The sequence below is a fragment of the Cordyceps militaris genome (genome assembly GCF_000225605.1).
Source record: "Cordyceps militaris CM01 unplaced genomic scaffold CCM_S00001, whole genome shotgun sequence".
In the NCBI taxonomy this organism is placed as follows: domain Eukaryota; kingdom Fungi; phylum Ascomycota; class Sordariomycetes; order Hypocreales; family Cordycipitaceae; genus Cordyceps; species Cordyceps militaris.
Genome location: NW_006271969.1, coordinates 4,729,300 through 4,743,531, shown reverse-complemented (window position 1 = coordinate 4,743,531; position 14,232 = coordinate 4,729,300). Strand labels below are relative to the sequence as shown.

At 53.8% G+C, this 14,232-nt stretch overlaps 4 protein-coding genes across 4 annotated transcripts; 2 read left to right on the top strand and 2 right to left on the bottom strand.

Annotated features, from left to right (window-relative positions):
* Positions 1 to 98: 98 nt before the first annotated feature.
* Positions 99 to 2,125, bottom strand: CCM_01470 (capsule-associated protein CAP1, putative; the record flags this gene model as incomplete). The annotated part of the gene is made up of 2 exons (XM_006666626.1): positions 99 to 213; positions 282 to 2,125. The coding sequence occupies 2 exons, from the start codon at positions 2,123 to 2,125 to the stop codon at positions 99 to 101; spliced, it is 1,959 nt and encodes a 652-aa protein (XP_006666689.1).
* Positions 2,126 to 3,810: 1,685 nt separating this feature from the next.
* Positions 3,811 to 5,067, top strand: CCM_01469 (endo-1,3(4)-beta-glucanase, putative; the record flags this gene model as incomplete). Its single annotated transcript, XM_006666625.1, has 4 exons — positions 3,811 to 3,936; positions 3,998 to 4,266; positions 4,336 to 4,598; positions 4,670 to 5,067. The coding sequence occupies 4 exons, from the start codon at positions 3,811 to 3,813 to the stop codon at positions 5,065 to 5,067; spliced, it is 1,056 nt and encodes a 351-aa protein (XP_006666688.1).
* A 1,419-nt stretch (positions 5,068 to 6,486) lies between these two features.
* CCM_01468 (uncharacterized protein) lies at positions 6,487 to 8,130 on the top strand (the record flags this gene model as incomplete). Its single annotated transcript, XM_006666624.1, has 1 exon — positions 6,487 to 8,130. One exon carries the CDS (start codon positions 6,487 to 6,489, stop codon positions 8,128 to 8,130), a length of 1,644 nt encoding a protein of 547 aa, XP_006666687.1.
* Positions 8,131 to 8,490: 360 nt separating this feature from the next.
* Positions 8,491 to 12,749, bottom strand: CCM_01467 (ABC multidrug transporter, putative; the record flags this gene model as incomplete). The annotated part of the gene is made up of 2 exons (XM_006666623.1): positions 8,491 to 11,932; positions 11,986 to 12,749. The coding sequence occupies 2 exons, from the start codon at positions 12,747 to 12,749 to the stop codon at positions 8,491 to 8,493; spliced, it is 4,206 nt and encodes a 1,401-aa protein (XP_006666686.1).
* Positions 12,750 to 14,232: the final 1,483 nt, after the last annotated feature.

Below are 14,232 nucleotides of genomic sequence, written 5' to 3'. Positions count from 1 at the left end.
AGCAAGTCAACGCCTCGGTATAATATGACGCAACAAAAAAGCATAAGCTGCAGCTCGGATCTATACCCAACGCCCTGATCGTGAATGCATTCTCCAAATCAACTTGAGCTTCGTTTGGGCCTCGTCTTTTGTGCCTCGGGGGGCAGTTTCTTGTCTGCGCTGGCCATGTCAAAGCCAATCACGTCTCTATTGTCATCTATGACTCGTGCATATCTGGAAGCTGTATTAGCCCTCGTCACCACTTTATCTCCCGGCATCAAGCCACCAAAAAAAAAACTTACTCTAGCAGCAGCCGAAAGAACCAGGCCTCCATGTCGACTCGGCGGAGCGTCTTGCCCGCCCACGTCCGACTCGCGTCCGCCATGCCGGCCGCCGCCGCGCCGCCCTCGTCCGTGGCGCCGTAGTAGTGCACGGCGGCGAGCCAGTCGCCGCCTTGGATGCTTAGGGGCACATAGTGCAGCCAAGGCCGGAGCCAGTCGCTGTGCCACTCGCGAAACAGGGCGAGCTTGAAGACTTGGCTGCGGCTCTGCAAAAACGAGTAGAAGCGTCCGCTAAACGCGTTGCCGTCCATGTCGAGCAGAAACTTGTAGCGCCACGCGTACTGCATGTCGACCACGTCCTTGACCTTGAAGAATTGCTTCTGCGCCTGGCAGTCGCCCGGGTCGCACTGGCCGACGTGCGAAAAGTGCACGTCGGTCAGCTTGCGGTGGTCGCCGCGCGGCACCTGTGCCGCGGCCCAGCGGTGGCCGTCGCTGCCCTCGACGGTGCTGTCCGTAAATATGGGCGCGTCGCCGGCGCCGTTGATCTTTTCGACAAACTGTTGGCGGTGCTGGCGCCGCCAGCCGCCGTTGCGGCTGAAACCGCCCGTCGTGGAGCCGCGCCAGAAGAGCTTGTCCTTCTTGTCGGCCCAGGGCATGTCCAGCGTCTCGTTGTACTCGACCTTGCCGTACCAGTACCACGGGGAGGGGTACACCAGGTCGGCATACGACGAGATCTTGGACTGTGAGAAGATGGGGAATAAATCGTGCGTCACCTTATACATGTTGGGGCGGTCAAAGAACCCGTACGTCTGACTCAACGAAGGCGTCAAGCAGATATCTGACATGGCCGTGACATTGTCCACAAAACCAGCCTCGCTCAGAGTGTACTTTCGTACATCATCTGGTCCGACGTCGTCCTCGAGCATCCGCGCCGGGCTGTCTGGGGCGCAAGACATGCGCGAGTTTGTCCAGGTGGCTTGACGGTGAATGTTGTTGAAGCGGGTCAGCTTGGTCTCGTCAAACCGCTCCTTCTCACTCAGCTCTGGCGACGTGGCTGTGAAGTCGTTGACAGGCGATTTTCGGTTCGCGGCCGCTGGCATGGTCACGCGGCGCGCTTTATCGACGAGCCGTGTCAGATCGTCGTGAGGCAGCACAACGCGTGGCTCGTCGTGCAGGTTGAAAGCGATATCCATATCAGGAAGATAGGGCAACACCTTCTCGAGCATTCCCACAGTAGCATTCTTCTGCCATTCTGGCCCGCCAGCGGTAAATGCCACGGAATTTTCACGGATAGCGATGCCGAGTAGCGAGTTGTCGAAGCCCAAAGCTTCCTTGGCGCGGCCGCGAATCGTGGCCGGCTTCAAGCCCCAAAACGGCGTGAGGAGGTCATGTACATTGTCAAATTCGTCAATCATATGAACATTATTGATTTTTGCGAATTCAAACCACTTGTCGAAGTGGGGAGGTGGGGAGATGCCATATCGCCTGCGATATTCCCTTACGGCCGCCTCCAGTGTTGTTGACTGTTTCGATACAGCTTGGTCAAACTGCCGCTGCGCATTCTGTGTGAGATACTTGATTGGGTGTGTTGATGTATCGGAGTAGACCTTTGGAGTAGAACCGCTCTTCGCTGTAGCAGGAGCAGCTTCCGAGACCGCTTCTGCTGGCGTTGTGCCCTGGGTATGTATTTGCGGTTCTGGACTCGGGGGCTGCTTCTGTGTTTGGTAAGGATCCGATCTTGTGTCCCCTTGATTCTGCGATATTGGCGTAGCTTTCATGTGAGAAAGCGACCATGCAAACAAGAAGAATATCGTCACGGCCATGACGAGGGCCGCTGGCCGTCGCCTAGACAGGCGGTCCAACATCTTGCGCCGACGCGAGGACTAGCGCACTGGGCAGAACGGGGGGCTTGCCGACGGCTGAGTCTTAATTGATGAGGCATGCGATACAGTATGATAATTTGATAGACTGTCTTGAGAGTATAAAATCCGCTTGAAAGTATAATATCAGAGGTGACGTTGGATCTTCAGCTCCTGCGCCGAAAGCTGCCTAGCGGTTCAGTGGCGAAGGTGCTGTCGCGCAATGTTGATGATGGTCACCACAGCGACGCATTATGTCAGCAGCTCTATATTAATGGACGGCGCAAGTCTTCTAACGTTGCTGTCTACAAGGATAAGAAAATGGCGATATAAATTGAAAAGAGAGGTAATACTATATGAAAACGAATCCTTCATATCCTCCATCTTGTAGAGTGTGGAGGATTAACTAGCATCGCTAATAATGCTCCAGACGAAAGCGGCGGAATGCGGGCAGAAGTGGGTGGACGGCACGAGACAAGACACCGTAGAAGTGTGGTTCAGTATAACTATATATGTGTGACTGTTCTTCATACCTAGCTATATGAGTGACGGCCCGACGTGAACTTGACCATAACCCTGCAAAAGTGACTGTATTAACAGAATCGTCCCGCGTCTTCGTACCGTATCTAGAGGTGAGACACGGTTCATTAGACCGCGATCGCGCCGTGTGGCCCGGGTTGCCGTCGCGAGTCTATCGAGTTGAACACCAGCCATTTATTGAGCCCTTTCCACGTATGTCTCGGTCTGCACCCGCATTCGCAGCAAGTCCGATAACTAGGCCATTCCTACTCCGTGTCTTCGTACTAGTTGCACATTCCTATGCACTGCTCAATGGGGAAATAACATGGTGTAGGACAGGGCTGACGGATTTCGGCTGACTGGCGGACGATTACAAGGGATATTGGCCGTGATTTCCTCAATATTTCGCTCATAATAAGGCGCATGTATTATCATCAGGCATCTTTTGATGAGTCGGCAAAATTTTCCACTCGGGGGCCCCTTGACCCCTATGATCCTACAGGTCTTGACCTGACTCGAGCGGCGCCTGTCCGAACTACGGATATTAACTCGAGCGAACATTCTGATTTTTTCTGACTTCTTCAAATTAACTCGAGTACCCGTATGGGCTTTGATGAACCATGAGAACTAGTTATAATTTGGACATCTGCGCGGAATGGTATGGTGCAATTCCGAGACGAGTTGCTGTACCAGTAATACCATCCATCGTTTGGCCTCCAATGTTTGGGCTCTACGACTGCATATCCAGGGAAGTCAGCACCCCCGGACTAGCCGATTTATTGGACCGCCAACATGGTGAGTCGCGTCCTCTGGCATGATGTTTCCGCTTCTCGCGACCTTGATGCCATGGCGCATGTGTCGGTCTGACTGGTGCCAGGTCACGCATCTATGTAACCACACTATAAGTCAATCTCCACTGCGCAAATTCCACCCCCTGCCGTTCCTGTTTCACCGTTCCGATAATTACATTTTCGGTAGTTTAATGGCATGAAAATAAGGTTGGTAGCATGACAGGCCGAACCCTTAAAATAGGTCGCCATCCATGCCTTGACGTGTCCTGCAGAACGATGGACATGGCAATTGACCAGTGACTGGCTCGCGTTCAACGTACGTATACGGCCTTCTATTCGCTCTTTTATTAAGCTGTTTTCTGCCTTTTGCATTAAAACGCAATGCGAGCAGTCATTGTCTGGGCTGGTCTTGCGGGACTCACCTCCGCCACGGCCCCCAATCGGCAGTATACACTGGTTGAGTCCTACAATCATACCAACTTCTTTGACAAGTTCAACTTTTTTGAAGTAACTCACCATCCTAGATCGCTCGCTGATATTAAAAACGTACTGTGCTAACATCACCTAGAGCAATTATTCGACCGGCAACTATAATGATGTCGACCCGACCTCGGGTTATATCAATTATCGCAACCGCGATGATGCCATGAAACTAGGACTCATCGCGACTCAAGGGTCGGAAATGTTCCTTGGCGTCAATCACAGGGACATTCTGGATCCCAAAGGCAAAGGTCGCGACAGCGTTCGAATCGAAAGCAAGCAGCTCTATAATTATGGGCTCTTTATAGCCGAGTTCACGCATCTGCCAAAGGTTACCTGTGGAGTTTGGCCCGCCTTGTGAGTCAAGATTTGACTTGTTATGTACCATGAAGGCCGGAAGCTGACTTATTTTTTCGTTGCTTGCAGCTGGACATTTGGCGACCCGTGGCCTGTGAAGGGTGAGATGGACATCTACGAGAATTGGAATCTGGCAAAAGATAACGCCATGACCCTTCACACGGGCGATTCAAAGGAAGTTGGAAACTGTACCATTTGTCAGGAGAATATGGTGAATCCCGTCGTCACGACCAATTGCGACGTCACATTTCAGGACGAGCACCAATCCCCCAATCAGGCGTGTCAGACACTGGAACAAGGCGGCCAATGGGGCTCCCAGTCGGGTGGTGTTTGTAAGTCTACTTGAACTGACGCATTGGAAATAAAGAAAAAAAAGAGAAGAAAAACCTAACCGCATCGACAGACGCCATGGAGTGGACCAGCGGATTCGTCAGGCTCTGGAGTTGGAGTCGAGAAGAGACCCCTGCCGATGTCAAGTGTCGACAGCCCAAGCCACAGCTCTGGGGAAAACCCCTTTTCTGGGCGGGCGGCTCCTCTTGCGACATGGACAGTCACCTTCGGGACCAGAAGCTTGTGTTGAACATTGACTTTTGCGGTGTCGCTGCGGGAAACCCGACGCTCTGGGGCCAGCAATGCCGAAATGCAACAGGCTACGAGAACTGCGCTGACTATGTGGCAAAGCACCCCGACGATTTTGCGGATGCATTCTGGAAAGTCCGGGCGATTGATATTTATCAAGCCGCATCGAACTGCACGCACAGTCTTGCTGCCTTGAGGAGCAGTCGACTAAGGAGAGCGTGAGAGGGTGGTCTGGCCGTCAAAATGATAATCTGTACAATAATTTGATGGCAGTCTTTCTGTGTTTCCGTTCCGCTTTACGCGAAAGAATATAAGAGCATTTTTGCTACTAAAGGGCAACAACCTTGTAGTTACCTTATATCACTTGCTGATATGTTCAAGCAGTTATTCTTCCAGAGTGTTCACTATTAGGTGGAGTGCGGGCCAACCCGACCGGGTTGCTGAATCCGATCGGTATGTGTTCGATGCAGCGTGCCGGGTTGGTGTTTCGCGACACGACGCAGTGTTTCATGATTTCTCGTTCAAGTCGACTTGGTCGGGTTTCGGGGCACAGTCGCTTTGGCAATGGTATACCGTCCAAAGGTATCCGTGGGAAGAAGAACTACACCAAAGGTTCAATGAGGTACAAATGAACGCGTGAGGCAACTCGGTTGCAAAGGATCCACGGCGCTCCTCATAATATCTCTCCATTTATTATTGCAAACCCACGGGCAGGGCTGAGTCTTGTTGGCTGCAGGCTGCAGGCTGTCGCGTGCTCACCTTTATTGGTGGGGATGCCAACTGGCAGTGAAGAATACCGGGGGTTCAATTGGCTCAGGGCGGGCGGCGAGGTAAATCTGTGCAAGCTAATAGGTAGGTCAGCTGTTGAGACAAACATCTGCTCATCCCATCTCCGTGCTCGGATGAGGATGAAAAGACTTCTTAGATCAAAAAAAAAAGGCGTTGGCGGGGAGCCACTAGTTGGGGCGTTCGTCATTTCGGGTGATTTCAGCACCCCTACCCACATCCAAGGCCACGCAATCGTTTTCTTTTTATAACTCAAACTCAATCAACTTTGTTTGCTTGTAGGCTTCGTTAGCTTTGGCTATGTACGCGGCCTCTGCTAACTATTGTATCATGCATGCCCTGACGCGGCGCGGTGAGGGGAGAGTTGGGCGTTGAAGAGAATCGAACGTCTGGCCAAATCGAAAGCTGTAACCATGTTGGAACTCATGAACCCTGCTCATAACTAGGCTGCCCATATTAAGTGTCTTGAATCCACGCGCGCCCGCCCCCTTGGAATAATGCGCTTCTCTACGGATAAATACCTAGTTAAAACTTGCCCAGTTGACCGCCGCGCGGCGCTGTCGTGGCAGGTGCAGCGCCGCGGCGAGATCGGCAGGCGCAAACCGCTGCTTCTTTTGTTGCGAGGATCAGGAAAGCGGATAAAGAAGAAAGGAAATAACAAAAGAGATATTAATAAATTATAAGACCAGCATCAGAGAAAGATCCAAATACATCATATCGCTTATTCTGCCACCCTGGTTGGGCACCCTTCTCTTGCCAGCTGCCTGCCAGTTCATCGTTTGCATCGTTTGCATCCGTCTTTTCTGTCGTTTCTCACATTCTTTCTTGCCGGCCGACCGTCTCTTGCTTCCTACGATGCCTCGTATGTCTCCCGAGACGGACGAGTCCGAGCCTTTTCTCGCCGCCGACTTTCTCGAGACCCCGATCCAACTCGAAGAGGGCACAAACGAGCGCCGTCGCAACACCTTCACGGCCAGATCCTACCGCAAGCGCGCCACCAGATCGCCGTCACCGTTTGTCGCCGCCGCTACTGCGCCGCTAGGATTCTTAGGCTGCTGTGCCGCTCGCTATCTGCGCCGCCATGTTCGATGCACCACCATCCCCCGCCAGCTTATACTGCTTTTCAAGCTCTACCTTTTCAGTGTCGCCATTGTGGCCTTTTCCGTGCTCGTCGTCTTCCCGTCCCATACCAACCCGCCGCCGCCGTACAGACAGCTCGAGCAACGATGCGCAGGTCCGTCCCCGAGCGTCGCTTGCGCCAACCCACACAAGGAGAAGATATTCATCGTCGCGTCCATGTACGACAAGGAGGGATCCCTGCTGGGCGGGCAATGGGGCCAGCAACTGCTCGATGTTGTTGATCTCATCGGGCCCGAAAACGCCTTTGTGTCTATATACGAAAATAATAATGCGCCCGCTGGCACGGCTGCTCTGCACAACTTCCGCCGACGACTGCCTTGCAAGAGCGAGCTCGCTCATGAGCAGGACGTGGATCTCTCGCAGTTTCCCAACATCACCATGCCTGACGGCTCCCAGCGAATGAAGCGCTTAGCTTACCTCACCGAGCTGCGCAATCGAGCCATGTGGCCTCTTGACCGCTTCAACGAGTCCATCGGTGCCTTTGACAAAGTCCTGTACCTCAACGACGTCTTTTATCGCCCCATGGACGCCGCCCACCTCCTCTTTTCTACCAATGCCGACGACAGCGGACGCACGCACTACTTGTCTGCGTGCGCCATGGACTTTGCCTCGCCAGGTATTTTCTATGATTCTTACGCTCTGCGTGATGCTGAAGGATTCGGCGTCGGCTCCCAAGAGTACCCCGTTTTCACAACAGCCGGTGACGCCATCTCCCGCCACGATATGCTAGGCGAAACCGATGCCGTCCGTGTCGGCGCATGCTGGTCTGGCATGGTTGCCATGCAAGCACGATGGGTCCAAAACACAAAATCTACCTCGCTGCCGACGCCCGACTTTCAAGACGTTGGTGCCCATGTCATCGATCCCGATGCCCCGAAGCCTGTCGAGATTCCCATCCGATTCCGGTATGAGCCGGAAATCTTTGCCGATTCGTGCGAATGCTGCCTGTTCCTCGCTGACGTCGCCACCGTCGCGCGCAACGCCGGCGCCCTGGACACGGACACGTTTCTCAACCCCTACGTGCGCGTCACGTACAAGCCGCAGCTGCTACCCTGGATCCTGCTGAGCAAGCGCTGGGAGCGCATCTGGGTCCCCTTGCAGCTTTTCCGTACGTGGCTAGCGAACCTCCCAGACTCCAACCCTCATCGCACGGTCCAAGAGGGCGAGACCTTTGTCGAGGAGGTTTGGGTAGCGAACCGCTCGCTCGCGGCCGGCGGCCACTGGGACATGAAGGAGCGCAAGGGTCGCAACGGCATGATGTGCTGGGGTCGCATGATGCACTTGATGAAGCTGGGGGGCAAGCGCGGAGGGGATAGAAATTGGGAACGGGCTCGTATACCAAGTGGTCATGTACAGTGAACAGTCGCTTTGTTTTCTCCTTGTCTAGCTTTTTGGGGGTACTTGCTTACCATGGCGTTTTGTTTTGTTTGTTGGCATATTCTGCATACGGTTTCATTGCGATATTCTTCTAGGTATTTCTACTCGGCAGCGCGACTTCAAAACGCTCGCGCTTTACACGTATAATTCACTTTTTCTCAAAGTAGTCAATTGGAACCTTTGTGATTGATATATAAATAATGCCGTTTTTATGCTCTATTCTAGAATGCCAAATTTAAATCGCCCAGGTTTTTCAGATGATGTCGTAAATCTAGAGTGTAATAATGGAAAAGAAGAAAAAGTAAAAGAAAAAAACATAAACCGAGACTTGTCCATCACGTCTTACTCTGCCTGTTTGGACCTCTTTGTACGCAACTTCATGAGAACATACACCAGCATGTAGGAGCTGAAGACTAGGAGAACGACAATGCCCGCATCGCGCCAGCCGTAGTAGTACTCGTTGAGGTTGAGCGTCCGCAGATAATCCTGCGCGGCGGTATACGTGCAGACCTTGCAGTCCGACGTGGCGTCCGCGTTGACCAAGTTCGCCACGGAGCCAGGCCCCTGCGAATGGAGGTAGCTGTCAAGGTACTGGCCGCACGTCTGCCCGCTAGGAGGATCAAAGCGCGCAAACTCGCTCTCCTTGCACTGGACTTCGTTACCCCACATGGTAAAGGTGAGGATGCTGCCCATGAGGTAGTTGAACGGGTTGAGATAGTACATCCAGTAGCGCCAGAACGGCTGGATCTGGGCATACGGGACAAGAACACCGCAAAAGGAGACCAGGACGCCGATGATCAGCGGGTTGACCAGCGTGGCCGACACGACGTTGGGTGCGTAGGCCGCAACGAACTGACCGATACCCGTGTAGAGGAATTCGTACATGAGCATGACAAAAAATGTCCCCCCAGCACGCGAAGAGGCGCCCGGAAAGCCGACGGTGTAGTACCAGCAGAGGTAGTAAATGACACCGCACAACACCAGATAAGGCATCTCGGAAACGATAAGACCAGTCGTAAAGGCGAACCACGAGTACGTCTTGGATTTCTTCTCGCGCGTCTCAAAGATGTCACGCCGGCTGATAAACAGCGGCTGCAACTGCGCCAGCACACCAGGGGCAACAAAGATGAATTGGAAAATCGCAAACATCTTAGCCTGCAAGTCGTTGAACGAATTTCCAACCATCCAGAAAGAGAAGCCGTTGAAGAGAGATGAGAAGACATGAAGCATGACCTTGTTATTCACGTACTCTGTGTTGCGCCACAGCGATATATTCATACGCTGCGTGACGACGCGGATCTGCTCGCCCATGGGCGTGGCAAACTCGTGGCCATCGTCGACGGTTCCCGGTGGCTTGGCGGCTGAGTCTTTAATGATGGCATCGAGTTGCGCCGTCATCTTCTCGTGCTCGGATGAGGCCATCCAGATTTCATTCCAGTCGCGGGCGTCGACGCTGTTGCCAGAGACGACGTCAATCATGTACTCGGCGGGGTTTGCATCGGACGGACAGGGGCAGCCATTGCGGCCAAAATAATCCTTAATAGTTTGGCCGTTCTCTCCGATATCACCAAAGTAGACCGTCTTGCCACCCTTAGCAAGCAGCAACAGGCTGTCAAACTGCGAGAAGAGTTGTGCCGAGGGCTGATGGATGGTGACGAGCACAGCCTGTCCGACGGCTGCGAGCTTGCGTAGGAACTTGACGGTGCGGTAGGCCGACTGCCCGTCGAGTCCCGACGTCGGTTCGTCGAGGAAGATGAGGATACTAGGCTTCGACACGAGCTCGACGCCAATCGTGACGCGCTTGCGTTGTTCGACCGACAGACCAGCGCCGACATCGCCAATGAGCGTGTCAGCGAGCGGGTGCAGCTCTAGCAGGTCGATGATGGTCTCTACATAAGCGAGCTTCTCGGCGCGCGGCGTGTCGCGGCTCTGGCGGAGGAGAGCGGAAAACTCTAGCGCTTCGCGGACGGTGGCATACGGCTCGTGGACATCAAGCTGCTCGCAGTAACCGGCCGATCGTTGGAAAGACACAGGGAGCGGGCGGCCGTCAACGAGGATAGAACCGGTAATGGTTCCGTCCGTCTTTCTTTGAGCGAGCACATCGAGGAGTGTCGTCTTGCCGGCACCGGAGGATCCCATGAGTGCAGTAAGGTTACCAGGTTTGATCCAACCTTGCACGTTGTCGAGTAGAAGACGGTCACCAGAAGGTGTCTTGACTGTGTATGAGAGATTCTTCCATGTAAAGATGGACGTGTTGCGGACAAGCTGGGCCTGCAGAGAATCGCTGCCCTCCCCATCGGTGCTGGAAAGGGCGACATCTGTAGTCGCGGGCTGTTCCTTGGCGTTTTGATTTTCTTCATCGGGTTCGGGGTGGAGTATAACGCGTTTGCTATTCTCACGAGGAATCACAAGACTCGGACCGTTTTCCGAGGGCGACTTCCATCGGCAGGTAGCCCATACCGTCACAGCAACAAAGAATGCCCACCATACCCAGACAATGCCAAAATTCCTCCAGAGGTGCGCATGGCTGTAGGAGAGGGACGCGAGATAGTCGTCTCCGAGAATGAACGACTTCCCGGCTTTCGCACCGCCGATGCCGGCGCAGGCACTGTGCGTGGAGTTGATGTAATCGGCGCCGCTCGGGATGATGTTGTTTCCGACGCAGGTTACAATCTTGTTGTGAAATTCGTTGGAAAGGAGGGCATTAAAGGCGTATGCGAGCGGATCAATCCAGTACACCCAGACCAACCAAGGATGCATCTCGGGCTTCCGGAGCTGGAAACCCGCATAAAGGAAGGCAGCGGTGACCACGACACCTGAGACCTTGGAGGCGTCGTCAAAGGTTTTGAACAATGCGCCAATGGCACGGAACATGGCCGTCATGCAAAAGGCAGCAGAGAGAACAATAACCCAGTAAGTAAAGAAGGCCCCAGCTGTGCGGTCTAAATCGACCATGAAGTAAAGAATCAGCGAAAACGTCGATGTCTGGAATAACAGGACGGGAATGTCGGCAGCAATCTGTGCCAGGCAAAAAGCAGCAGGGTGGAAGAAGGCAAACGACTTTTGCTTGACCAAGACTGGTCTACCGTTGAAGGAGTCCGTCACCTCGGACATGGCCACGAGGGTAGGGTACAGGAGAGAGAAGAAGAGGGTGCCCGACTTGGACAGCAGGCCGCCGGTGTTGCCCGGGGCGTTGTAGAAGAGGGAGCCGGCGATGAGGGCCTGGATGATGTTGGTGATTTGTTTGATGAAAAACGTAGCCTTGTCGCCCCAAATTATTTGGTACTGGCGCTCGACGCAAGCCCGGACCTGCTTCGGAAAGCTCACGGTAAAGGGACTTGCGGCCGGGATGCCCTTGTGCTTCTCAATGGCCACGGCCTTTTCGAAATCGGCTGTGCTGTCGCGGGCCTGCTGCGTGGTTGGGTAGTCGTACTCGGCGGCCATGCGTGGGTGCACGGGTGAGGCCTCGTAGGCGTCGCGGATGGAAGCCGCGGTACGTGGGAATGTGTTGCGCTTCTCGGGCCGTACCTTGCGCTCCGTGGGAATCGTCACACCGGTGAGGTAATCTGCAACGTTGGCACCGGGCTCGCAGATGAAGCCAAGCCCCTCCATGAACGGACGCGCCTCGGACAGAGTGCCGTAGAAGGTCTCCTTGCCTTCATCGAGGATGAGGACCTTGTCGAAGAGGTTATAGATGCCGTTGCCGGCTTGGTAGAGGGTAACGATGGATGCCAGACCAAGAACGTCTGTCATGGCCCGGATGGCTTTGACGTAGTCAAGGGCACTGTCGTATGTTAGTATCGTTTCTGCGCGTCCAGTTTATATGGTGCTGCTTACCTGCTGGCATCGAGACCTCGAGTGGAATTGTCCCAGCAAAAGACACTGCCCTTGCTAGCCAGGCACTCAATGATGGACACGCGCTTCCGCTCGCCACCAGAAACACCACGGACAAAAGCATTGCCGACTTTCGTCTCGTGCGTGTGCTCGATGCCCATCGACTGCAGCAAAAAGTTCCTTGTCTCGAGTCTATAGGCGTCCGCATCTGATGTGTCGCTAGGCAGCGTAAAAGGAACATTGAGTCGCGTGGCAAAGTCCATAGTCTGGCCGACAGTGAGCGTGGGGAAGAAGATTTCCTCTTCCGTGTTCATAATGATCTGGCCGCGATAGCGCTTGGCCTCGTCGGCCGTGAGCGAGCCAAAGTGGACGTCGCCGGTGACATTGGCAAAGCCGTGGCGGTTGTTGGAGAGCACGTTGAGCAGTGTCGTGCAGCCGGAGCCCGGGCGGCCGAGCACGAGCAACATCTCGCCGGGCTTGACGCAGCCGTGGACCTTGTCGAGGATGGTCTTCATGGGCGGCTTCTGGCGCGACTCGCGAATCTTTTGGACAATGTTGAGCTGGGAACCGACATTTTCGTGAATGGCGGCGTCGGAGCTGATGGCCTCGACGGTGAGGTCCGTCCAGGTGACGCCGAGCTCGCGGGGCGGGAAGCCGGAGGCACGGTCTCGCGCCTCGGCGGCGACGACCTTGTGTTTGAGATGCCAGTGGTTTCTGCTTTCGGCCGCGCCATTGCTGACTAGGGTGGGCGCCTCAGAGCCCCCCATTGCGACTGGGTGAGGAAAGATCGTGGAACTCTGTGTGAAATTGGGTAGCAAGACGCAAAGAAAAGGCGTGGGTCGGTATGGGTATAAGGGTTGTCCGAGGTTGGGAAGCTGAGGTTTTTGTCGAGGTTTATCGAGGTTTGTCGAGGTTTGTCGAGGTTTGTCGAGGTTTGTCGAGGCTTGTGGAATATTACCACCAAGTTGGTACGTGAATAGTGGGTGGGAGTGAGTTGGCTTTTATTCAGAAATGGTGTGTTTGCGTGTTTGCCGTATAAGTACCATGAACTAGCGGACTCGGAGCTGCGGCGGAAGCAGCAAATGACGACAAGGTCCACTTGCCTGCCCAAGCGACTTTGTCCATACGATAACTACCTAGTCAATGAGGTACTCACTAACATTAATAAATACAAGAATGAGGAGAAAAAGCTTCGGATCAAAAGGGCGCAGCAGACAACTTTTTCACCCTGCGGCTCCGCTCTCAGTGGATGACTGGGGGCGCTGAACAAAGATAATTTCCTCTTTCGGATGCCTTCAACGGCCGTCGCCGAGGGGCTGAGACACCGCTTAGTCACCGCCTTCCGTCGAATCTTCTGAGGGACAGCGGGTTCATCGGATCTGCTCGTCGTGGAGAAATTCACAAGCTGCTACGGATTGTAGTGAATGATTGATCAGCAACAAGACTAATTGATAAACGACGCGGAAAACAATGGATTCGGAAACGTGGCCTGGCCGCCGCCGCCGCCGAAGCACCCGCAGCGCTTGCGGTGCTCGGACTCGATGTTCTCCGACGCTGGTAGGGCTGCATGTTCGGCTCTCTCACTACCTACCGGATGGACATTACTAACTTGCGATAATGAGGAACTTCCGCCTTGCTGTTTTGGACGTCCCGTGGCTCATAAAACGCTGACTTCACATGTCGACCTTGAGATATGACTAAGCGGGTATTGAGACGGTGAAAACGGAATACGGCGGTTCCACTAATAATAATACGTACTAACTGTAAGTCATGGCTGACATTCTATAATATGTACATACATATCTCGGGGTAATTATTTTGAACACGGGATTGCTTCATCCTCCACCTTGAATGTCGTGAGCCAGACAGACTCAGAAAGAACCCGACAGGAGCATGGCTTCCAGGAGTAGTGAAGTAGTTGTATTAATCTGACAAAGTTATGTACAATCCGCATCCGACGCCTCGTACCAGTAATCTCGCACTCGCTTATTTGGACGGCTTATTTTAACTAACTAGAGAAAACCTTGACCGTGATCTCACCATGACCCCATCACCGAGATCCACAGCCGCCCGCAGCCGAAAAAGCGCTTAGTCATCGGCAATATCTCGTTCCTGTTCCTTCCTAACTATTCATTCACTTGCATCTCCTCCTCCACCACACTACCCACGTTGAAAGGCAGTAGGAACTAAAATTCTGGCGGTTCACATCTGAGAAGCCCCTCTGGCATAAATCCGAGTCGGTTGTAGTAG